Source organism: Myotis brandtii, unplaced genomic scaffold (genome assembly GCF_000412655.1).
Source record: "Myotis brandtii unplaced genomic scaffold, ASM41265v1 scaffold589, whole genome shotgun sequence".
In the NCBI taxonomy this organism is placed as follows: domain Eukaryota; kingdom Metazoa; phylum Chordata; class Mammalia; order Chiroptera; family Vespertilionidae; genus Myotis; species Myotis brandtii.
In genome coordinates, this window is record NW_005370220.1 from 1,626,743 (window position 1) to 1,650,366 (window position 23,624).

Here is a 23,624-nt window from a genome sequence, read left to right on the forward strand (position 1 = left end):
ATTGAACCTGGGACCCTTCAGTCCACAGGCCGACGCTCTATCCACTGAGCCAAACCGGTTTCGGCAAAGGAGCAGGGCCTTTTCAATAGAACAAGGAGAGCGGACACAGGCCTAGCGGTTAGAGATGGGGCGAGTACAGACCACTCGGGAATTACACGAGGCTGAGTGTGGCCGGGGTTGGGGGCAGGAGCACACTTGCTGGAGACACGTGTCATAGTTAAGAGTGGAATCAGAAAACCCGGGTCTGAGTCTTGGCTCTGCCACTTACTGACTGTGTGATCTTGGGAAAGTCTTAACCTCTTTGCTCCTTATTTTCCTGTCTGGGAAAGGGGAGAATGCTAGTACCTTCCTTGGAGGTTTGCTGTGAAGAGTACATAACATGATACATGTGAAGATCTTAATGTGATGCCTGCAGATGGCTGGTACAGCACTGCCAGCAGCCTGCACTGTGGAGCGCTGGGGAAGCCCTGTGCGTGCAGTCCCCGGGTAATCCTCACACTGGTACATGGAGGAAACCGAGGCACAGAGAAAGGAAGAAGCTCACTCAAGGCTGTGGAGCCAGTGAGCAGAAAGAGCACTGCCGCTGGGCCCAAGGTGTGTCTTCCTCCTCAGGAGAGGGCTGTCCTCAGGGCTGAGGAGTGGATGGATCCCAGGCCGCCATCTGCACAGCCCCGCTGGCCTGGTGGGAGGCTTGCATACTTTTCCAACACCCAGGGCCAGGATTTGGGGCCTGTTTCTTGCCTCTGTCTAATTTCTACTCACTGTTTGCTCTGTGAAGGCAAAGTCACTAGGTTTGCACAGACCATTATTTAATAGAAAATTAAACAGGCCCATTTCATCCCAGTGACGTTTAATCTGCAGCCGTGGTGTTGACAGATTTATCTGCCCACAATGCATAAGATAATTGGAGTGCCAGAATCATAAATGCCAGATTAAATCTCATTCTCTTTTGTATTCTTGGAGTGCTCGAACTCAAGTGCCGTATTTGCGTAATAAGGTTGGAAAAAACAAATGGGGTCTCTTCTCAGTGGCGCATTTTGTTTGCAGATAAACAGAAGGAGAATGAAAAATTACGAGAGTCCCTCTCCAGGAAGACTGCGAACCTTGAGCGGCTCCAGCGGGAGCTTGCCTGTGTGAAGGGGGAGAAGGAAAGGCTGCAGCAGGAGGCGGGCCAGAGGGAGCAGCACAACCAGCAGCTGCGCCAGGAGCTCTGTGCCAGCCGCAGCGAGCTCAGCAGGTAGTCAGGCACCCCCGGCCTGGCGGCTGTGCGGGCGTCGGGTACTGGGCAGTGGCCACGGACAGGGCATGCCAGCCCCTGCCCTAGTGCACAGGGACTGCAGACAGTATGACAGTAAACACCCAAACACGTAATACGTCACGTGGGAATACAACATATGGAGAGAGGGCTTCGCAGTAAGCAGGATGGGCCCTGGGGGCTGATTGTGGCAGGGCGGGTCAGGGAAGCCTCTGCCAAGGTGCCATTCGGGCAGTGAGGTGTGAACTCTGCGGATATCTGGTGGAAGATCACTGTGGGAGGGAAGGGTACGGGCGGAGGGAAGGGTATGGGCGGAGGCAGGGCATCCTTGGCCCCTGCTGGGCAGAGCAGGGAGGCAGTGCAGCTGAGGAGAGAGGCTGTGGTACGGGGGAGGGCAGAGGTGGCTAGAGGCTGGATCACATAGGACCTCGTCACGTGGTCAAGACTTTGGTTTTTACTCTGAGTGACAGGAAGCTGGGGAGATTCTGAGTAGAGGGGCCGCATGAGTCTGACTTAGATTTTAAAGGGATGTGCCAACTGCTCTTTGCCGTTTCCCCTTGGACTCTGTCTTGTCCCCATGTTTCCAGTCTCTCCTGTCGGCAGCGTGAGTGCCTTGTTCTTGTGGAGTGACTGACGTCACCCTGGGTCACCCGGGGTGGGAATTGGTCTTTTCCATCCTGGCTCCTCTCCGGGCTGTGCCCCCTGGGCTTCACTTCCTCATGTCTGAGTGGAGGATTAGATAGCAGGTTCCTTTCTGTGTCTGTGAAGATTACGTGAGATAATGTATGGAAAAGGCTGGGCTGTGACTGCAATTCTGAACCACGCTTGTCACTCTGGTCCACTCTCTCCCAGCTGAGGGTGGACTTGGCTGCCTGTGGGGTCCAGCTGAGTCACTCTAAGTTAGAATAACCTCTCCTCCCTGGTGCTGGGCCTTCGCAGGGTGCAGGAGAGGTTGAAATGGAGGCAGGAGCTGCTCTCACAGAACAATAGGCTGCTGCAGTCCCTGCGAGTGGAGCTGAAGGTGTATGAGAAGCTGGATGCGCAGCACGGGATTCCCAGAGGTACGGGCGCTGGTCCGGGCTTTCTCGGCTTGGGCTCTGTGTCTTGGGCTGTCATCACACCCGAGCTCACCTGGATGGTAGGTGTATTTCAAAGCAAGCTCTCTGGCCCACTCTTCCTCTGAAGAAGCCGCAGGACTCACGGAAGGACGGAGGCTCAGGAGTCAGGCTGCTGACGTGTGGATTTTCACCGCCTTGCTCCCCGCTCTGTGGCTCTCGGCAGTGTGTCTCACCCCTTGGGGCCTGTTTCTTCCTCTGTAAAGCGTGCTCACTGATACCTGTTCTGTAGAGTTGTTGAGAACATTATATGAGGTCATTTATTAAATGCACCCTAACACAGTATGTAGCACATAGTAGGCACTCAAGATACGGTTTTTACTACAATTTTCTTGCTACTATGTGTTTCCTTTTTGCCCATTCATTCAGCGAGTATTTATGGAGCACCCACTCCACAGTGGCCATTGCTCCAGAGGTGGTCGTTGGCCCTGGTCCTCTCTATATCCTGAGAGAGACTCCAGATCAGAGCGACTCGACTGTAAACTCAGATGTTTTAGAATCAATTTTGAGGTGTGGTGGGGTTTTTTTAAAACTAATTTTCCAGATGGTTTCTCCCTATTGAAAATTTATCTAGAAAAGGGTCACAGCTTTTATTTTCTCTTCAAGTTGCTTTTCTTATTCTTGCTGTTGTGCCTTTTTAAATATACTGTGGCTCTTAAAATCAGCCCCTTTCATTCTATAATTTCACCCAAATAGATTTTATTACTACTAGACATAATTTCGGGGTTTGGTGTGCAATTTGCTATGCTTTTATGGCCAGAAGTGAAAATTAATTTCCAGCTCTTATTTAGCCTGTGGAATAGCAGCAATTAGGCCTGCCAATATTTTTGTTTTTAAAGTCAAGTTGTTATTTTAAATTGTACTAGGTTCTTAGGAAGGGGAGGGTGATGGTGGCGGGTTTAAAACTCGAGCGCTTTTGATGGCTGACCCTTTGGTGGAAGAAGGTGTTGAGGCTTCTCCTGCACATGTTTCAGAGTCCAGAGGAGAGATGTCGGGAGAAGGCTGGAAGGGGCAGGACCCGCTCGGTGACCTGCATGACCTCCTCACCGAGATCCAGGCTCTGCGGGCACAGCTGGAAAGGAGCATCGATACCAACAGCACGCTGCAGGGCAGGCTCGAGGAGCAGCTGGGGCAGGGCGGGAGGAAGGCACTCCAAACCCTGCCCGCGCCTGAGCAGCCCCTTCCACCAGACAAACACGGTACTGCTCCCGCCTCTCCTCCCTGTTAGAGAAGGCAGCCCTGTGTGTCTGTGTAGGACACGCACGCCCCTGATGCTGCCCTTGCTCACAGAGGTGTCTTTCCATTGACAGCAGACATGCTCTACCCTGGGAGCCAGGGGACCTGACCACTAATTAGCTGCCACCTTTGGCAAAATAGTGTAAGCTCTGTCTGGAGCCTCCTGGTTCTCAGGGAGTGGGGTTTGGGCTGCCAGCCGCCCTCATTGCCTCCCATCCATCTAGTCCTGCCCACGTCCCTCCACTGCTGAACATCCTTTTTAGTCCTCCTTATTGCCTTTAAAAGAGAATTTAAGCCTCTTATCCTGACTGTCAATGCTTTTCACGACCTGACGGGCATCCTAATAGGTTTGAAAACTGGTTCTGCGTTGCATTTGCTTGTGTTGCAGATCATCTTGTATAGCATCTGATTGATTTTGCCTCCTTACATTGTTTCAGAAATGCGTCACCTCCCAAATCCTTATTTGGGTCACTCTTCTCTCTTGCTTGAGTTACTGCGGCAGCCTCCAGGCTCACTCCTCCAGTCCAAAGTGCAGATCTCGCTGCACACTGCCCTGCCTCACTCCCTGGAGTGGGTCCCACGTCCTCACAATTCTGGCCTGGCTCCCTGGGCTCAGCCATTTGAACTGCGGCCGTCTCCCTGGGCGTGTAGAGATGGCTCACTCCTTTGTGCCTCTGCATCTGCTCCTTCCTCTGCCTGCATTTCTTTTTCTCCTCGGGGTTAGCGCCCCTCCCTGAGCTCCCACAGCTCCCGGGGCTTCCCTCCCTTAGCCCTGAGCACCCCAAGGGAAATGGCCTGTTTCCTTGTCTGGACAAGAAGGTCCTTCCAGGGAGGGGACTGAGTCTGCTCATTCTTTTTACTTACTTATTATTTTTATTATTTAATCCTCACCTGAGGATATGTTTCTCTAATTGATTTAGAGAGAGGAATGGGAGGGAGGGGGGCAGGAAAGAGAGAGAAGGAAAGAGAGAAAGAAGGAGAGAGAGAGAGAGAGAGAGAGAGAGAGAGATCGGTTGCCCTTGAACGTGCCCTGACTGGGAATCAAACCTGCAACCTTTTGGTGTACAGGATGATGCTGCAACCACCTGAACCACCGGCCGGGGCAGCCTGCTCACTCTTGTCCGGTGTCTGCACAGGGCTTGGCAGGAGAGAGCCAGTGAGCTTATGAAGGAATGCTTGTGTGTCCGATACTTCACCATATTCTCCTTCAGTTCTGTCTGTGAGACAAAACATTTAACAGCTCATTTTCCTTCTCTTATTTTGCATTTTGTAGATGGCGACAGATGTCCTGTGGCAATCGATAATTCCTGTGATCTGCGTGACTCCGCCCCGCCTGTGCCCCCGAGATCAGGTACAAAGCCGACATCTGGGTTGACTACAGCAGGGTCGGATTTGCCAGTGGACTTTTTACTTTTTATTTTATTTTATTTTTTAGTATTTTTATTAATTTCAGAGAGGAAGGGAGAGGGAGAAGAGATAGAAACAATGATGAGAGGAAATCATTGATCGGCTGCCTCCTGCACACCCCCTACTGGGGATCGAGCTCACAACCCCAGCATGTGCTCCTGACCGGATTTGAACCTGGGACCCAAACCGGCAAGAGCAGGACTTTTTAAATTGAAGAAAAGGATGTCCCTGGTCTTAGCTTAAGAGGGTGTTTGGCAGGTTTCGTGTTGTCAGCATCTCTAGCCGGTGATCTTCTCCAAGCCAGTTAATTGGTGCCTTGGTATTACCAACCTCAGTGACAGCATTGGGTCTCTTGATTAGTGTGGGACACCTCGAGTGGATTTCAACGTCCTGGAGCAGCCAGACTCAGTGGGCTCTGTCCGGCCTTATCCCTCTGCTCTCATGCTCTCATACAGAGGGTCACATTCCTGCAGACACGCTCCCACTTTCCTCCTTTTCCAGGCCGCCCTTGTCCCACTCTCTGCCACTCACCACGAATGCAAACTTCACTGGTGTCCCAGCCAGAATTTCTAACTCTGAGCCCTGGCTCTTCGTCGTTGTGCTTTTCCACCTCCCATGTGTCTGTTCTGATTAGACCATGGGCTCCTGGAGTGCAGGCACTGGCTTGACTCGTCTGTGTGAATCGGGGTCTTCTGCAGAGTGGGTGCCTGACCTGCTAAGTGTTGGTTGAATGGAATTGAGCTTCTCCCACAAGATGAATAAGCCCGGTGTGGGGTAATGTACAGACTGAGGGCCGCTCTCAGCCCCCCTAGCTGGTTGAATGCAGCTCATGGAACGCAGGGTGCTGCCCCCAATAGATCTGACATCTTCCCTCTCCTTCTGTAGCATCAGAGAGTCCTCCACTCTCTAGAAATGACATGGACTCCCTCTCCTGTGACAGTGGCAGCTCGGCCACCAGCGCCTTGAGTATGTCTCGCCTGGTCCCGGGCCACCACTTGTGGGCCAGCAAGAGTGGCAGCCACATCCTGGGCCTGATTGAGGACTACGAGGCCCTGTGCACACAGGTTGGCCAGGGCCAGAAGATCCTTGCCGAGATGGACATTCAGATCCAGGAGGCACCCAGCCCCGCAAGTCGAGAGCTGGAAACAAAGGTAACCTGACCTGTGACAGAGCTGGGAGGGAGACTGATGCTCAGGAGGGGCAGGCATGGACGTGTCGGCTGAGGGCGCTGGAAGGCAAGGGGCACACGTGACCTCACTGAGGCCCTGGGTCGAGGAACCTGGAAGTGTAACCACGCGAGCTGAGAGGTCAGGTCCCCTTGGGGGCTTCTGTTGTTTTCTGTGGGAGGGACACTTGTCGAGGCTGGTGCCCTGCATTATTGCCATCGCTTACTGGGACCTGCCCTAGGACTGCTTCTGTCTGTCCAGTCTTCCGGCCATCCTCCCGTCCTTCAGTCCTCCCAGACTGGACCCAGCTTCCGTGGGTCACATTTCTAGTCCTTCTTCTCAGGTCCTTACTGCGGACATTGGAGCCCCCTGCTTTCTGATACCTTTTTGCCTTTTAGTTTCGTTTTGTTTTACTACCATATTGTAAAAGTCAGCTTCGTGTCTTACGTTTCACTAGATAATGAGCTCCAGGAGAGCGGGTAGTGTCTGCTTTGCCCAACACTGTTACCCACTTCCTAGCTCAGGGCCTGGCATGGCATAGCTGCGTGGCAAATATTTGTTGAATGAATTAATCAATCTTAATAAGGTTATTCTTTTCTGATTATAAATTTTGTAAAAAAATTAGAAACTAGAAAAGCATAAAAGGGAAACATAAAAATACCACATGGTGCTTAACACTTGAAATTTTGATAAATATACTTTTAGTTCTTTCATAAAGCTTAATTAAACTGACTCCAGCACATATGAATTTCGTATTTTGACTTTCAGTTCACATTATACTAACATTTTTCCTATCTCATTCAGTGTAATTTCTAGAACGTGACTTTTAATGGCTGAAAAATAAGCTAACCTGTGGGTGTACCACCATTGATTTACTCTTACAGCTGGCTGATGGGTATCTCAGCTGTGATGAGCCTTATAAATAGGTCTCTGGTCATGTCTTTGACTGGTTCCTTAGGGATGAACTTCCCAACGTGGAATTACCTGTTCGAAGGCTGTGAACTCTTGTGATATCTCTTGCTACATCACTTTCCAAAAATATTGCTATCTCACTGCACCTTTGTCTGCACTGAGTGTTTTTATTTATAAGTTTGTGTCCTTTTTTTGCCAATCTGATAGCTAAAAGGGGAGTGTGGTGTTTTATTTTACATTTATTTGATAGTGAAGACAATGCCCTTTCAATTTCTGCTTTTAAATTTATTTTGTTTTCCCCTCCTGATTCATGTTCTTTGCTTTCCCATGCCCTCGTCATCCCCCAGTTTGAGTTTGCTTCTGCCAGCAGAGAGGGTGAGAGACTGTGCACTGGCAGCAAGCAGAGCCGTTCAGCGGGTGGCTGAGGCAGGAGTGTTCGTGTTGCATTACGTGCTGTTGGCGTCATTTGCCTTCCCGAGAGGCAGTGAGAGTGGTCCGACCATGCACCCTCTTCTTGGCATAGTAAATATAGTTAATGCAGGTGGTTATTAATCATGGTTATTGATTGGGCTAAATTCACCACCGAATTCTCTCATAATCTATAATTCACCCGTCTTTAAGAACAATAAATTGGTGTCGTCTGGCACCAGGCTCTTGCTCAGCATGTGGAGCGTGAGCCCTGCGGTCTGGAGATTTATGCCGTCCATTAAAGCTGGCTTGTCCATAATCTTTTTCAAGGCTGCATGTAACAACCTTCTCATCCCCCCCATGCAGGGTCTCCACCCGGCGCCTCTGAGCAGGTTTGTCACCAGCGTGAGCAGAGCCAAGCTGATCCTGGAAGAGGCCGCGAGGTTACTGACGCTTCTCTGGAGAGTCTCACTCCCCACGGATGGCCAGTGCACACTCCACTGTGAACAGGTGGGTGGTGACACAGGATGCAGAGGCTCAGGGGTGCCACTACAGGTGTGTCCTGGTCTCCAGCAGGTCCCGCCAGGACCTGGCTCACAGCAGTTGGGCGCTCAGTGTGGGGACTGTCAGAGGGCGGGAAGGCATTGTGCCAGGCACTGAGCTGGTGTTCCCAGTGTGTTCCTCATCCACCACCACCCTGCTGCCCTAACCCGGCCCTGTCCTCACTCCCAGGACATCTTTGTTGAGGGAGATGCTGTTTGCATCCTACACGTGAGGAAACTGAGGCTCGGGGAATGAGGCCCATACTCAAGATTACAGAGCTGGTTTGAAAGCACAAGTGTCTGAATCCAAAGGATGAACTTGTTTTATGGGCTGTAGGTCCCAGCTTGTCCCGTGGCCCACCTCCTTCCCTTCTTCTAAGAGTCTTTCAGTTCAGACACCTTCTTCTGGGCCGGCTGGTGCCTTTGTTAGTTTTCAGTATTGTATTAAGTTGGCCGTATTCAAGTCTGTTTTAACCATTTAGGACAGCAGTTCTCAACCTGTGGGTCACGATCCCTTTGGGGGTTGAACGACCCTTTCACAGGGGTCGCCTAAGACCATCGGAAAACACATATATAATTACATATTGTTTTTGTGATTAATCACTATGCTTTAATTATGTTTAATTTGTAACAATGAAAATACATCCTGCATATCAGATATTTACATTACAATTCATAACAGTAGCAAAATTACAGTTATGAAGTAGCAACGAAAATAATTTTATGGTTGGGGGTCACCACAACATGAGGAACTGTATTAAAGGGTCGCGGCATTAGGAAGGTTGAAAACCACTGATTTAGGAACTGCTTTTTTCAATCAGTGAAAATCATCTATATTATAAAAGGCCAGTGGCCGTAACGCTATAATGACCAAACGACCGGTCACCAGGAGGTGCATTGATGGGTCTCACAGCGCAGCGTGTCACGTGGTTTTGTGCACTGGGCCTCTAGTTTACTATGAAACCATTGAAACTTCCCTTAAAAGCTCAACTTTATAGACACTTGAATGTGACTAAATTAAGAACTGTTGATCCCACGCCCATCCTCATCTCATGTCTCATGGGCACTACTCAGGAGTCAGGTGGGCAGAAGTGGTCACAGGGTTTTGTCTGTGGGAAACGTGTTGCGACAGGTGAGCGCCCACTCTGCTGACCAGAGAAACCTCCTGGAAGCAGGGGCGCGCAGGTTGAGGAGGCATTAGAACTCTGCCTGGTGGCCTGATAGATGTGTCCCCCTGTACTTGTCTAACCTATACATTCTTGCTGAAGGCAGCAGGAAGGCAGAAAGGAATTTTGCAATCTCTGTCAATATGCGTCTCATTAAGCCCCTTTGATGGCTCTCGGGTCTGTCAGAAGTGGCGGTGAAGCAGCTCTCTGCTTGAAGGGTCTGTGGAGCCTGTCCTAAGACTTCCCTCTTGGGACCCTGGGGGGAAGTTTGGGTGCACTGAGTGTGGGAAATACGGAACCAGTCCTGGTGCAGGAAATCCTGCTTTGCCCTCTTGTAGCTGGTGGGGCCCGAGTGGAAGATGGAATGTTGGAGGGAAGAAGGCCCATTGGGTTCCAGGCCCCCTTTGACCTTTCCTTTTCTTCTAACCCATTGTGCTCTCTTCCCTCTGAGGCTTAGACACAGATGCTCTGCCTCCTAACCCTGCCTCCCTCCCAGCTGCTGGCTCCTCACCTCTCCCATCTCCGCTTAAATGTTACGTCAAGGTCAGAAAGGGCTCCCTGTTCACTCAGCATAGCTTTTGTTTCATTATAGCCCTTATCACAAATTATAATTACATATTCATTTGTTTAATGACTGCCTCCTGCTATTTTCCACAAGGGACAAAGTCTAAGTTGTTCATATTTTTAAATGAATGAATAATTTTCTCTCATACTATCAAACTAGTATTTGCCCATATGATTTTTAGAGCATAACGTGTCTGAACTAAACAGCTTACTCTCAATGCAACATTTTTGTCCTCAGTACATGGTAATGCCTGTGAAATAGAATGCAGTCCTTGTTCCGCGCGTGTGTGAAGATAAACTATGCTCACATTGATCTCCCCACTAGCAAATCAGTCTAGGGACTGATCAGCGCTTGTGATGATTCGCCCCATCTTTCCGAGTCTTTCTCCGGGAATTGATGATGCTCACTTTAGCATCATAGAATTTTAGAACCACAAAAAGGACCTTGGAGATGTTCCAATATGGTTGCTGGTGTACGCAGACCCCCTGTGTGGTGTTAAATTGCCTCCAGCCACTTTTCTGTCCCTGTTCATGTTTCGTACAGTGCCTTTTTCTTGGTGTGAAATGTGTGTAAATCAGATTTCCAAGTTGTCACCAGCAACCCCAATGGCTTTTTACTACCTGGTGTTTTCTCTGAGTGTCATTAATTTGCCTTTTGCATTTAATACATCATCCCCTGCAGTTCCAGGACTACTCTGGAAAGTGTGATCATATATTTCAGTTTGTCTAAGAAAGTTGTGAGGAGGGGTACAAATATATACATATATTTATTTATAAAAATTTTTTAATGGATAAATAATAACAGGTTACTTGTAGGGGGTGGGAAAGAAGAGGATGGATGGGCAGGATAGAAGGTACATTTCTCTGAATAGAACTTGTTTTGTAAATCTGACTTTGAAACTGTATAAATGCTTTACATAATTATAAATAAAGGTAAATCAAAATGATAAAAAAGCAGTTTCTAAGAATTCATAGGAAGATGAAACCAACAAACCTTAGTGTCTATAGTACTGAAGGCATAACCACACAGAGAGGAAACACTTCAGTGACTAAAACAGCAATTTGGCTGCACGGAAAGAACTGCAAAAAGTTTTAAACTGTTCTCATTGATCAAGTTATTAGTAATAATATTGATATCGATGTTATAAAACTATTATATTTCTATTATAGGATAAAACAAATAACTATGTTGAGTTTTTTACTGTCAGGGAAGAGATTAAATAAAATAAAAATCAAAGAAGTAAAAATCCTGCAATCCTTAATTTAAATTGGAAATATCAGTATGGACTCATGTGTATTTGCTATAGTTCTCTCTAATTAAAAGGCTTTAAGAGTGTCTGAAACAGAACCAGCGAGCACCTCTAGTGCCAGATTGTGGTTTCTAAGTACCTTTCCTACTGCTAGGAGCTAGGAGTCCTTGGAGAAAGGGCTTGAGTCTAGGTCTGGGGCAGGAAATGTGCAAGATGAGCTTAGAACATCTTCTCACCCTAGGAAAAACGAGGAGGGGGAGTGAAGGTTGCAGGTTTGTGGTGATTCGTAAAGTGTGGGTTCTTGAGCAGCATGAGCACATCTGGAAACTAGGTGCAAAGGCAAACTTGGGGGCCTCATCCCAGAGCCTCTGAATCAGAAAGTCTGGGCGTGGGCTCCCGCGTTCTGTTTTCACAGGTCCTGTTGCTGTGAGAACCATTGGAGTAAAAGAGATTTAAGAGACACATCAGTAAAATGCAAAATGTGTTTATTTGTATTCCAATTTAATTAGAATCAAACCAGTTATTCAAAAAATAAAATTATGATGCAATCAGGGAAGTGTGTCTACTGGCATATTTAGTAATAGGAGGCAGTTATTGTCACTGCTTTAGATGTGGTAATTATATTGTGTTTTTCTAAAGAATCTTTTTCTTCTAAAGGTATAAACTAAAATATTTTATGGATGAAATATGATCGGCTCCTAGGATTGATTTTAGAAACAACTTTAGGGTGAAGATGGGCAGGGATGACACAGTGTTGGCCATGATTTGATAATGACGGAAGCTGGGAGGGAACGTTGGTGCTTCATTGTCCTATTCTTTCTACTTTTGTCAATGTTTGAGAATTTTCATCATGAAAAAGAAAGCAAACACGACACAACAGAACCATCCCGGCCCCCGCAGCCAGGTGGGCGCTCAGGAGTAAGTCTGAGGCCCCCTAGGAGGGTGTGGTGTTGGCGCCCAGCTCAGCCTGGTGGCCTTGGGGAAGGGTTGCTCTGTGGCAGGCTCTCTGCTCTACACTCGGCATCTCACTTCATCCCTCGCAGTAGACTTTAGAAAGTGAGGGATTATTTCCATTATCTGGAAGTAAAGACTGAAGCCCCCTTGCTCCATCACCATCTGGAAGGGACTGAGCTGGGCTTTGGACCCCTGCTATTTACCAAGGTATATTTATCCTATAAAAATGAAGATTTTAGATGGGAGGAACAGCAGGCACTATCTGAATTCTGTATTTTAAGTGCTGGGTAGAATATGTACCAAGTGTTTGAGAGTGCAGGTGAAATTAGCCCCCACTTGGCGGATGGTCTCACAGCACCTCCTCTGGGCCAGGCGCTGATAGTTAGGAAGAAGTGAGTTCTGCCCTCATTGAGCTGGTCCAGGGGGGAAGCAAACAATGTCCCTGCTCTCCTCACCTCTGAAAAGTCAGGATGGTGCCCCAGTGGGTCAGACTCTCCTAATACTTTCATATCCCTTTCTAAGATCTAAGCATTAAAATGTGAAGGGAAGCACCAGGCACGGTGGGCACTCAAAGGAGCAGAAACCAGCCTAGACTCCTGGGGAGAGTCTCAGGGAAAGCTCCCTGGAGGAGGTGATGCCTGAGTTGACTTTAGGAAGAGAAAGGGGCTGGCCAGGCAGGGGTGAAGCAGTCCTCCTGTCTTCCGGCAGCGCCTCAATGCGGCTCTCTATTGCAGTGTGATGGATGGGTTCTAGATGGATGGGGTGGGGATCCTCCCTATTTTACAGACGTGGGAGGAACTGAGGCTCTGAATATGGATAGAATGACTGTCCTGAAAGGTGTGGCCCTTGAAGCCATGACCAGAACACGGGTCGTTGTGGGCTCTTAGCATGAGGAAGAGAATCAAAGAAAAGCTAATATTTAAATTAGAATGTTTTGGAAGGCCAGTTGAAGTCCTTGTAGCTGACACAGTTGTTTAATCTTAAAAGTAGGTTAAAGCAGGGAATCAAAAAATGATACATACCTTAAACATTTTAGGTTAACTTAAAACAGTTAAATGTACGTTCATTTGCCATTCTTTTGATGTAGGGCCAGAGCCTTTCCTTTGAATATGGGTCTGCTGTTCCGAGTTCTACATTTCCTTTCTTTCATAAATTACATCCATAATGTATGTCTGTCACTTCCAATTTCTGTTTCTTTAAGATGAAGAAAAAATGTAGACACATGAAAAAAGCAGTTTGAATGTAGAATTCATCTAGACCATGTTCCTCCCACAACTTTTACAGTTGATGCACCCACACCTCATTTGCCAGAAATGGGTTTTTAGTGAGTTGCCTTTACCAACTCTTTCCTGAAGTAGTTTTCATACAACCAGGTCTTTTCACACACATATTTCACAGGGTTACTTAACACTTAATTAAACCACACACAGTAAGTCCTCGCTTAACGTCATCAATAGGTTCTGTGACTTTTAAGCGAAATGACATATAAGGAAATCCATTTTACCAGGGACTAATTGATACAACAAGGGTTAAATGCCTGCGGCATCTCATCAACGTAATAAGGAAATGATGTTGAATGAAAACGACCTTATTCGAGGACCTGCTGTAACTGATTACAGTAAAACTGCCATAAATAAGTTGGGAACGAACTAAAGTGACTCTATAAGCTAAGAGCCCAGCGTTTCCCCTCTTGGGGACAGAGGTGTCTCGATGTAGGGGAGAGTGGTCTGTGCCCGGGCACCTTACAGTCGGGGTTTCAGGAGGAAGGGGGTGTGCAACACTCTGCACGAGCCAGGTGGAGGCTCGCTAAAGGGCCTGCGTGGTGTGCCCTGTCCCCTTCAGAGGACGGCCCGTCACCTCTGAAAAATCCAGATAGGTGCCCTAATGGGTCAGGCTTTCTTAATAATACTTTCATATCTCTTTTTAAGATTTAAGCATTACATTTTTAAAAAATTAGCATTGTAGTTTTTGTTTAAAAAGTCAATCAATTCTGATAAATTTTTAAAATGAAACAAAACATTCCAAATCACATTTCTCGGGGATAATCGTTATTGACATTTTGATGACATTTCTATGTCACCAGTATTTTTGTAGACGTCTTGATGTACCCATCTGTGAATGTAGATGTATGTAATTGGTTTTATGGAACAGGAATGCCTAATATACAATAGCTGTTCTGGGCTCTTTGTCACTAATTACTATCATCTTTCAATGTCAATAAGTAGAGTTCTACAACATCATTTTTAATAGCTGCAGAATTATTCCACTGTGTGTGAGCACCATGATTTATTATCTAGACCCTACCAATCAGTTTGTTTTTTCCTATGAACAATGCTGAGATGAACATCTCTGAACACAGGCATCTTCTTGTGCTTATATTACTCCTTGGGGGTAAATGCCAAAGGGTAGAATTGCTGGGTCAGAGGGGTAAGCACGTTTTATAATTTGGCAAATCTTGCCAGGTCATTGTTCCACCTGGGCACAGCCCCTCAGCATGCTTCCCCACACCTCACCTTCGCTGGGTTTGGCCTGTTTTTGCCAACCTGACCACAGAAAAGCGCTTCTAGTTTTTATCGAATACCTTTGTAGGTGAGGTGGAGCATCTTTATATGTGGTTTTGTAACTCTGCCCATGTGATATGATGTTGGATACCCTGTGTTCATTTTTCCAATGGCTCTCCTCTTTAGACTGGAGAAATGAAGGCTGAGATCACCAAACTGAACAAAAAATTATTTGATCAAGAAAAGAAGTTGCAACACACCATGAAGCTTTTGCAGCTGAGCAAGCACCAGGAAAAAGTCATCTTTGATCAGTGTAAGTGAACGGTCGGGGCCGGCGCCATGTCCACTTCCTGCCTCTGGGGACTAAAAAGCCAGCCCTGGACCACCCTCTTTGGAGGCCAGACCGTTTGTCATCACACCTCCTATTTGTGGGTTTCCTTTCATATTTCATCCTTCCTGACTCACACAGACAAATGCATTCACCCCACAGACTTGTGGAGAGGCACTCTGTGCCAGGGACAGTCACCTCACTGTGAGACGGTGTGTGGCATGTGCTTTGATAGGGACATGTGCAGGGTCCTAGGGAGCACTAAGGTGGGAGTGGAGCGGGTGCCACCATGCCCTGGGAGCTGAGTCTGCAGGGAGGAGTAGGCATTGGTCAGGTGGAAATGGAACCGTGTCGACAAAGGCAGGGAGGAAAGAAGAAGGCTTTGTATGTGAGAAACCACCAGCACATCATGTTGCTGGACTAAGAGCTGTAAGTGGCCAGTTGAGGCAGGAGGGGTCAGGGGGACCAAGACTGTGTTGCCAAAGGCCTTAGGTCAGTGATGGCGAACCTATGACACGCGTGTCAGAGGTGACACGCGAACTCATTTTTTGGGTTGATTTTTCTTTGTTAAATGGCATTTAAATATATAAAATAAATATAAAAAATGTAAGTCTTTGTTTTACTATGACGGCATCAGAGTTAAGTTAGGGTTTTTCAAAATGCTGACACACTGAGCTCAAAAGGTTCGCCATCACTGCCTTAGGTGGCAGGCTCAGGTGTCTCACACTGAGAGCAGGGCATGGCCCTGTCACATCTGTGTGCAGGGCAGGCTGGTGAGGAGGAGCCAGGCAGACGAGAAGGACGCTTGTGCCGGGCAGTGGGCATCCAGAGGCAGGGATGGGGTTGAGAACCAATTTTTGAGACAGATACAAGGTCAAGGTCACAGAGGTAAAACCACTTTGTGAGGTCAGCCCCAGCCCCCACCTGGGAGCTTCAGGTTATTGGGAGCAGCCCCCGAGTTCCTTCCGGTGTGCCAGGCTGTCTGCCTGTCACCGCCCTGTCTTAGTAGAACTGCTGACCATGGCACTTTCCTGTCCTCGCTGCCTGTGCGCTCTCTTATCAAAGGCCAGCATTTCTGGGGCATTTCTGAGAAGCACAGGACATGGATTATCGTCACATAAGAGTTCTCCTTAGCCCGTGGGAGCTTTCTGAAAACAGACGGTGAGACTGAACTGCAGGAGAGAGCTGCTTAGTCGCTAGCCAGCACCAGTTCCTGCTCCATGCCCCGTGCCAGGCTCGGGGACAGCAGTGAGTGAGACAGTTCTTGCCAGGTGGAGCTTTGCCTGAATGGGGAGACACAGAAATGAGCTGCAGAATGAGGGACCTGCATCCCAGGCAGCCTGAGAGGGGCTTCAAGGCTCTGGACCAGTTGGGTCTTGTCACAAAGGGCCTTGTGGGCCGGACTCAGAATGAGCAGCAGGGACTGACTGGTTCGCTGTGTGTGGGAAGGTCCGTGGCTGAGCATGGAGGGGCTGGAAGTGGGGACACCTCTTCCGGGGCTGTGGCAGTCGCCCAGGCAGGCAGTGGAGAGGCCTGATGGGGCTGGCACAGGGCCATGGAGGAGAGGGGGTGGCTTTGAAAGATTAAGGCAGTAGTCCTGGTAGTGGTGTGTGTCTGTGAGGTTCTGGCCCAGGGTTCATGTCACTGGTAGAGAAAAGGAGTGCTGGAGGGGACCTGGGGGGACGGTGCCAGTGTGATTTTGTCTGAGGTGGGCCTGCTGGAGCAGCAAGGGGGCGGGGCAGGAAGAGGTGCTTCTGTTCGGCCCCCAAGTCCAGGCACAGTCGGAACTCGCCCTATGGGCATCTCTCCTCGGCAGCCCTGAGCAGTCACAGGGCACATCAGGTCAGCCCTGCTGCAGGCAAGGGGATCTCGGAAGTGGGCAGTAGGTGCACGGTGAGTGACCGTGCAGACCCAAAGGGCAGATCCAGCCCCCACGTCCAAGGTCGGTGCCTGGAATCACTAGTGAGCACAGGCCAGGTCTCCGCTCTCCTGTGTGACCTGGGGTACGTGGCTTTAACTCTCTGAACTTCAGACTCATCATCTCTGATTGGAGACAATTACACCAAAGGACTCAGACTGGCCAGATGGCCCAAGTTCTAAACACAACTTTGTAAAAGTGCTTCGGTTTCCTCATCTATCGCATCGACGGTAACAATGCCTAAACTTCTTTATACTCTTTCTGGATAGAGCAGAAGCTCAACCAACGTTAGTTCTCTGCCTCTCTTTCCAGTAGGTCGGACTGTATCCCATGTATGGGGGTGGTGAACCATTAATAGTGTGAAAAACCTAAATGTGTCATGGCAGCTCCCATGCTAAGGTGGTGTCCCCCATCTCTGTCTCCAAGGCCTGGCACAGCGGGGGCTCAGCTCAGTGCCGGGGGAGGGGCTTGCCTGAGTCCACACCGCTGGTGGCAGGCCCTGGGCTGTGGCTGCCCCTGGCCAGGCTCGGCATCTCATTCCGACGAATCGGGTCCTTGGAAGTGGCTCAAACCCTGCAAGCCCTGCAGGGCTGCTTCTGGCTGTGAGTGGCTGTGTGCAAGTTTCCCCTCCTGCCCCTTCTCCGTATGGCGACTGGAGGAGCGAGGCCCAAGGTGGTCCCTGCCGGGATGCTGAGTACTACATCTCCTCCCAGAGTCTACAGGGGAAAGGAAGGAGGGGGGTCATCATGAGATCCCAGAACCCCACCACTCCCTCGCCATGTCACCTGGAGTCACCTGCTTCCCTCCCAGCCTCTGAGACAGGAGTCCCTGCTGCTCAGGGTTGGTGTATTCACCAGGTCACAGTTGTCACCAGCGAGACACCGCTGGGGTTGGCGTCTTCTTGCCAGCCTCTGCTGATGCGGAGGAGCCCTGCGCTGAGTAACAGGCCTGGCTCCAGTCCGCCCTCACACTGCGAGTCTGGACTTGGGCCGCGCCCTTACCGCTCTGTCCTGGGCTTCTGATGGCGGCGAGATTTCCGCGCTCCGGGAGGTGGGCAGTGCTGTTCAGATGTGGGAGTCCCTTCCCGGCGAGCCTTAGCTCGTCCCCGGGGAGTCTTGTTCTTCAACATCACGACCTTATTTTAACCTCCAGGGCCGTGACACTTACTTGTTGGTGACTCTCAGGAGAGGTATGATCTCTCTCCAGAAAGATGCATCCGTCCACACACATGTCAAGGTTTACACTTAGTTCCCAGGGATTTGGGCCATTCCAAAGCACACCCCTGGACCCAGGGTAGAACTCCCTGGGTTGGAGCCCGGGATGGGCGAGGGCACCTCTGAAGTCTGCCCATACACAGCTCAGTGCCGGGTCTGGGGGCACCTCTGCAGCCGTCCCACCCACCCCTCCTGTCCTGGCAGAGCGTGACTTGCTCAGGGAACCATGTCGGGCTCCTCTGCCAGCTACAGGGCAGCTCAGGAGAGAAAGTGCCAGCGCTCTTCCTCCCTGGTCATTGGAGCCTGCTCGGTGCTGCTGGTACACGTTTGACTACAAAATTGCCCTCCACCCTGGGCTTGGCCTTCACACATGGGCTTGCTTCAGTGGGCACACCCCCTTCCAGAAGCCAGGGTATGCAGGATGCTAGTCAGGCGCAGGCCCCCCTGCCCTGCCCTGGCCCCTCCTGGGCCTGTGGAGGTGAGCCCTGGGCATACCTGAGCATCAGCTGGCCTTTCGGAGCCTTGGATTTGTCTGGAACGAGGCGTGGCACCTCTGCTCCACCTCTCGTGTCGCTGTGAGGTTGTGGCTCAGCACGGTATCTTGAACAGGTGTCTGGTCCACCCTCTCTGATGATTATTTGGTCCGGGGTATCACCTTCACACCTCTCTCTGGCCTGGGCGCTCCGGCTTGTCTGAACTATTTGGGGTTCAGAGGGCTCCTCCCTGAACCTAACCCTCCCGTTCTCCGCTCTCTCCGCAGTGCTCATCACCCACAAGGTCCTTCGGAAGGCCCGAGGAAACCTGGAGGTAACGCCCTGCAGCTCCTCCCGCGGAAAGCCAGGTGGGCGGGCGGGGCAGGGCAGGCAGTGACCTCTGAACAACGAAGGTGAACCAGGGCACGTGCCCTCCACACACAGGAGCACAGAACTTGCCTTTCATCTGCCACGGCCTCAGTGGCTCTGATTACCAACTGGCTGCGGTTTTCACCAGGGAGAGACAGTGCCTCGTGCCTGGCGCACAGTGGGCGCTTGGGAAGTAGTTTTTGAGTGAATGTTTGTAAATACGATCGCGTTGTCATTTGGTAGTTTCAGCATCACAGGGTTCCCGTTAACTCTGTTCCCTTGGACACCCTCCTTCGCTCCTAAGCTTCTCCTGTTTTCCTCTCTTCCAGCTGAGGCCCGGGGGCGCCCACCCAGGACCGTGCAGCCCCAGCAGGCCGGGCTCCTGAGAGCGTGCAGACAATAAAGCTTGCGGTTCCCACAGTCTCCTTGTCACAGGCGTGGTTCCTACTTACCGAGGAAAAGAGCTGTCTGCTCAAAGGAAATCTGTTTTTCCTTTTAATGTTTTCTGACCTGAAGTTGGTTTAAGGGTTGTTGTCAGGCAAGGTTTCCATGCTGTGCAGGCCTCGGCGTCCGGGCGTCCCTGTGCCCTGTGCCCTGTGCCACCCGATTCACTTAGTGCTCAGCCAGCCCTGCAGGGTAACGGTTCATATGAAATGATTCGTTTCAACTTGGTGATGTGGTGACTGTGTGGAGCTCAAAGCCCAGGTCCCGCACACCCAAGGGGGACAGGCTGGGTCTCGGGAGTGGCCCTCAGATGTTGCTATGCTCTGCCGATTCCAGCCAGGTGTCCAGAGAAGAATGACGCCACATGGCATGGCCGGGGCACCTGCACCTGGTGCCTGCACCTGGCATGGACTCGGCGATGCACAGAGACGCCCTCGAGCAGCCCGCTGAGGTGGTGCCGTTCCCACTGGGACTGACCAGGAGGTTGTGGTGGGGACTTGGCAGTGCAGTGTCCCCCAGTGACCCTGGTCTTTCCACCCCGCTGCCTGCTGCATCTGCTATAGCCCTGTCACTGGCCTTCCTGTTAAATTGTCCTCCACCTTTGCCCTGAGCTTCGTGATGTCCCTGAGACATACACAGGGTGGGGCAGGTGAGCCTCCAGACTGGCATTTGGCCCTGAGCAGTGCTAACAGCCGCTCTGCTTTTCTGCCCCGAAGCCCTGCCCACCACCTCGGTGCCTTCCAAAGCCCTCCCCCGGTGGGGTGGCCGAGCGATGTTTTGGCTCCTTCACTCAGTTCAGTACCGTCCTTAGTCCATGACCTCACTGGTGGTGGAGTGGCGGGCGGTCAGGAATCGGGCCAGTCTTCCCAGCACAGCTGAGCGACTTGTCCAAGGCTCGTACCTTTGAGGTGAAGCTGGGCGTGATCCCTCCTGTGCTCTCTGCTGCTGCCCCTGCAGCTCCCCGGACACGACGGTGACGAGGTGATGTGATTGCATCAGTTGCAGGCACAGGAATGGGGGAGCAGGAGCCAGGCTGGGAGTCGGGGAGCCGGCCTCATTCTGGCCTGGGCCCCCACTTCTCTGCCTGTTTCCCATCAGGTGAGGGGCGGGGCGGGTGAGCAGGAAGGACCCTCTCTGCTTGGGTTCCTGTCACCTGCTCTCATGAGAAGTGTTTGGACAGGTGTACCTTAGTACATCCAGCGTGTGAGAACTCAGGTTCAGGCATAAAGTAACGTGGCAGCTCCTTTTCCAAGAAGTCACACAACTGGATTCCTTAGCGGGAGCTCTGATCTGTGGCCGGGACAGCTCCGTGTGGCTCTGTGGAGGGAGCAGGAGGCCTGGCTCATAGCCCAAGTCACAGCCATGTCACCAGTCTCTACATCTGTAAGTGGCAACCTCCCTTTTGCCCAGTGTGATCACAGTGTGAGAGCCTCAAGATTTGGAAGTAGCCAACCGAGCCCTTTCCTAAAAGTAATGACCCTCTTTCAGTGTCTCTCAGTGCTTGGTCTCTAGGACGCTTTCAAAGCACTATTTTAAGTTACCAGTGGTTGGTGAGCACAAATGCAGGTGTGTAAGTGTTGAGGGGGGCGGACAGGACAGAGGTTAGAACTCAGGTGGGGCTTAGAGGTCAGACGCGGGTTCAGATGTACGTACAGGGGCAATTGTGTGTATATTGCCTGGCATGTGGTCAGTGCACAGGCCCGGGAGCTGGGCTTGGTCATTGGCAAGGGCATGAGCGGAAGGGTTATGAGGGCAGATACACTTTTCTGGTTGCCTGAGAGGAGGCCCTGGGGAGGAGGGGCTCTGGGAGTCCGGCCAGCCACTCGCCTCAGTCACCCACAGCCTTTCAGGAACACAGTCATCCAAGGCAAAGTGTATTCCCCCTCTCCTCCCTAGAATCATGCAAACTATTCCCAACCTTGGGCTAGTGGAGGCCCTCCCTCTGGGAGGTGGAGGAGCAGCCCGGTTTGGGCTGGATTGGGGCCAAGAGCAAACTGCAAGTAAGGACAATTTGGACTTTAGAAAAGGCTCCATTGTCCCTGGTGAGTTAATTTCACCAGCAGCTGAATTCAGGAGGCTCTGAAGCTGTAATCTGAAAATGCATCAGTTTCCCGTTGGTGAAATTAATCACCACCTATGTCCTCGGACTGGAGCTGCACCTGCACCTGAGAGGGGCAGCTGCAAAGTCAAATACACAGGAGCGGGGAGGCACAGGCCTCCTGCACGCCCACCTTGGCCCACTTGCCCACTTCCCTGGCATCAGTCCAAAGGGTAAAATCCTTGCTCCTGCAGGCTGGCGCCCACCTACCTAGCAGTAGCCACACTGTGCATCCTCTCATTAGTTAATTTGCACCATCCTGTTCATTTTACAAATGAGAAAACGGATGGAATCACCTTAGTACAGGGGTGGGGGATGTCCGGCCATCGGGCCTTACAAGGCCCAGAAATCATTTGGTCTGGCCCTGCCAAGGCATTAAGGGTGAGATAATTAAATGTTTGACCAAATATAGCAGGCTAATTTTTAAGCTGATAATTTTGTATGGCCTGCGAATGATGCTATAAATATCCAAATGGCCCTGGGCAGGAAAAAAGTCCCACCCTGCCCGAGTAAGTGCTGGAGCCAGGATTTGAACCGAGTCTGTCATGACCTGTTCTCTATGTTGTCCTGTCCTCTGGGTTATTCCGTCTCCCCGAGTGCTCTCTATTCCCCAAACAGCAGTCCTACCGTATATTACAAACCAAAGTCTCCTCTCTACCCTTTTCAACAAAATGTCTCTGGGTGACCAGAGCAGGGGCCCAGAGACCCACAATTGAATTCCTCGGTCCCGCAGCCCTGAGAACCACTTGTAAAGGGGGCTGTGGAAGGAGGAAGAGTGATCTTGTTAATAAGTTCTCAGCATGGTGGAGGCAGAGAAACCTGCCTGGGGGCTCCTGACCCTGCCAAATTGCCTCTTCAATCTTGGCCATTTTTTAAGTCTAACTCAAAAATTCAATTATCAGAATTACTCATCCAGTCTCCTGAGAAGCCCAGGACTCTGCCTTCGGGGCCAGATGTGTTTGCCTCTTGCCACAGCTGGGGCCTTCCCAACTCACTCTGCGGGTGTCAGGTGGGGTGGGCCTGGGCGGGTCCAGAGACGTGGGATCTCGCTGGGGCTCCTAGTAGAAGCCAGTCTCATTCCTTCTGCAAGATTATGATGTGGAAAGAAAAAGATGGCTAACTGACCCCAGACATTGGCCAAATCCCTGGGGTTTGCTTGTTCATTCATTTCCGTGAAGGTTCTGCCTCCAGCCAGCAGCTTACACTGAAGTCATCCCTGACACCTCTTTCTCCCTCACCCTCTGTGTCCTGGCACAGTCACGGCTGTTCTATTCACTTTGTCTCCCAAGGCCATTGCTTCATTTATCTTCATCCCCACCTTGGTCCAGGTCTCTCACCTGAACCACTAGCTATAATGGCTTCCTAGTTGGCCTCCCCACTTCGACCCCTACCCTCTCTAGTATCCCCAAACCACAGCTAGAGTGATTCTTTAAAATGCAAAGCAGATCGTGTAATCTCTTTGGTTTAAATGCTGACTGCTTCCCATTGCACTTAGGCTGATGTACAGGTAGTGTGCTGAGTTCTGCCCATTCCTTCGTTTCCTCTAGTGGCCTGCCCTCTCCAGCCTCAGGGCTTTCCTTCTGGCCACAGGGCCTTTGCACATGCTTCCCTGCCTTGCATCTTCCCATCCACTTCCCCGGCCTCCCTTGCTTCTTGTTGGCTGGCTCCTGTTTATGCTTCGGAGAAGTCTTCTGAATCAGGAGCCCCTGTTGTACAGTGATGTCCTCACCGGCACTTGGCTACGTGTGACTTTCTTTGGTTATGCCCCTTCCCATCACTAGCTGGCACGTCTGTGAGGCCACACGCCCGATTCGATTTGCTCACCACTCCAGCCCTGGTGTCAGCCTCAGAGCAGCAAATACATTTACTCACCAAATATTCTTGAGCTGCTCTCACCTCCTTCTGGAAGAACTCACACTGGGGAGGGGTGGGGGGAGAAGGGGAGCACAGGTAGTAACTCCAACAGGGAAGACTTGTTTCCGAGCCAGCAGTCTGTAACATCACGTGCAATCACGTGACAGCCCTGTGGGGGAGATGCTGCTCTTTTCAGATGGAAGACGGGTGCAGAGTAAACTGCCCAAGATCGGGCCATGGGGCGTGGAGCCTGATTCAAGCAGAAGCTGTTGGCAGCTGCAGAGCCCAGGCTCATCTCAGTGCTTCGGCGAGCACAGTTCGAGATGGTGAGTGCCCAGCAAGCTCAGGGCTGGGGCGCAGTCTGCACCCCAGTGCCGCTTCTACAGGCAGCCTGCCCAAGCTTTCCGCCACCAGATCCAAAGCCCAGGCCTGTCCCTGGCTTGGCCAGTC

General features: G+C 50.7%; 1 protein-coding gene across 2 annotated transcripts in view; it reads left to right on the top strand.

Moving 5' to 3' along the window:
• The window catches only part of CDK5RAP2 (CDK5 regulatory subunit associated protein 2), a 157,074-nt gene extending 137,874 nt beyond the window's left edge, over nucleotides 1–19,200 (top strand). For both annotated transcript variants that reach the window (XM_014550189.1, XM_014550190.1), the window contains exons 29-37: nucleotides 1,048–1,237; nucleotides 2,195–2,316; nucleotides 3,345–3,569; nucleotides 4,880–4,957; nucleotides 5,899–6,164; nucleotides 7,866–8,009; nucleotides 14,663–14,789; nucleotides 18,697–18,743; nucleotides 19,108–19,200. In XM_014550189.1, coding sequence (XP_014405675.1) covers nucleotides 1,048–1,237; nucleotides 2,195–2,316; nucleotides 3,345–3,569; nucleotides 4,880–4,957; nucleotides 5,899–6,164; nucleotides 7,866–8,009; nucleotides 14,663–14,789; nucleotides 18,697–18,743; nucleotides 19,108–19,164 — 1,256 coding nt within the window. In that variant the 3' untranslated portion in view covers nucleotides 19,165–19,200. The remainder of the gene's footprint in view (nucleotides 1–1,047; nucleotides 1,238–2,194; nucleotides 2,317–3,344; nucleotides 3,570–4,879; nucleotides 4,958–5,898; nucleotides 6,165–7,865; nucleotides 8,010–14,662; nucleotides 14,790–18,696; nucleotides 18,744–19,107) is intronic.
• Nucleotides 19,201–23,624: the final 4,424 nt, after the last annotated feature.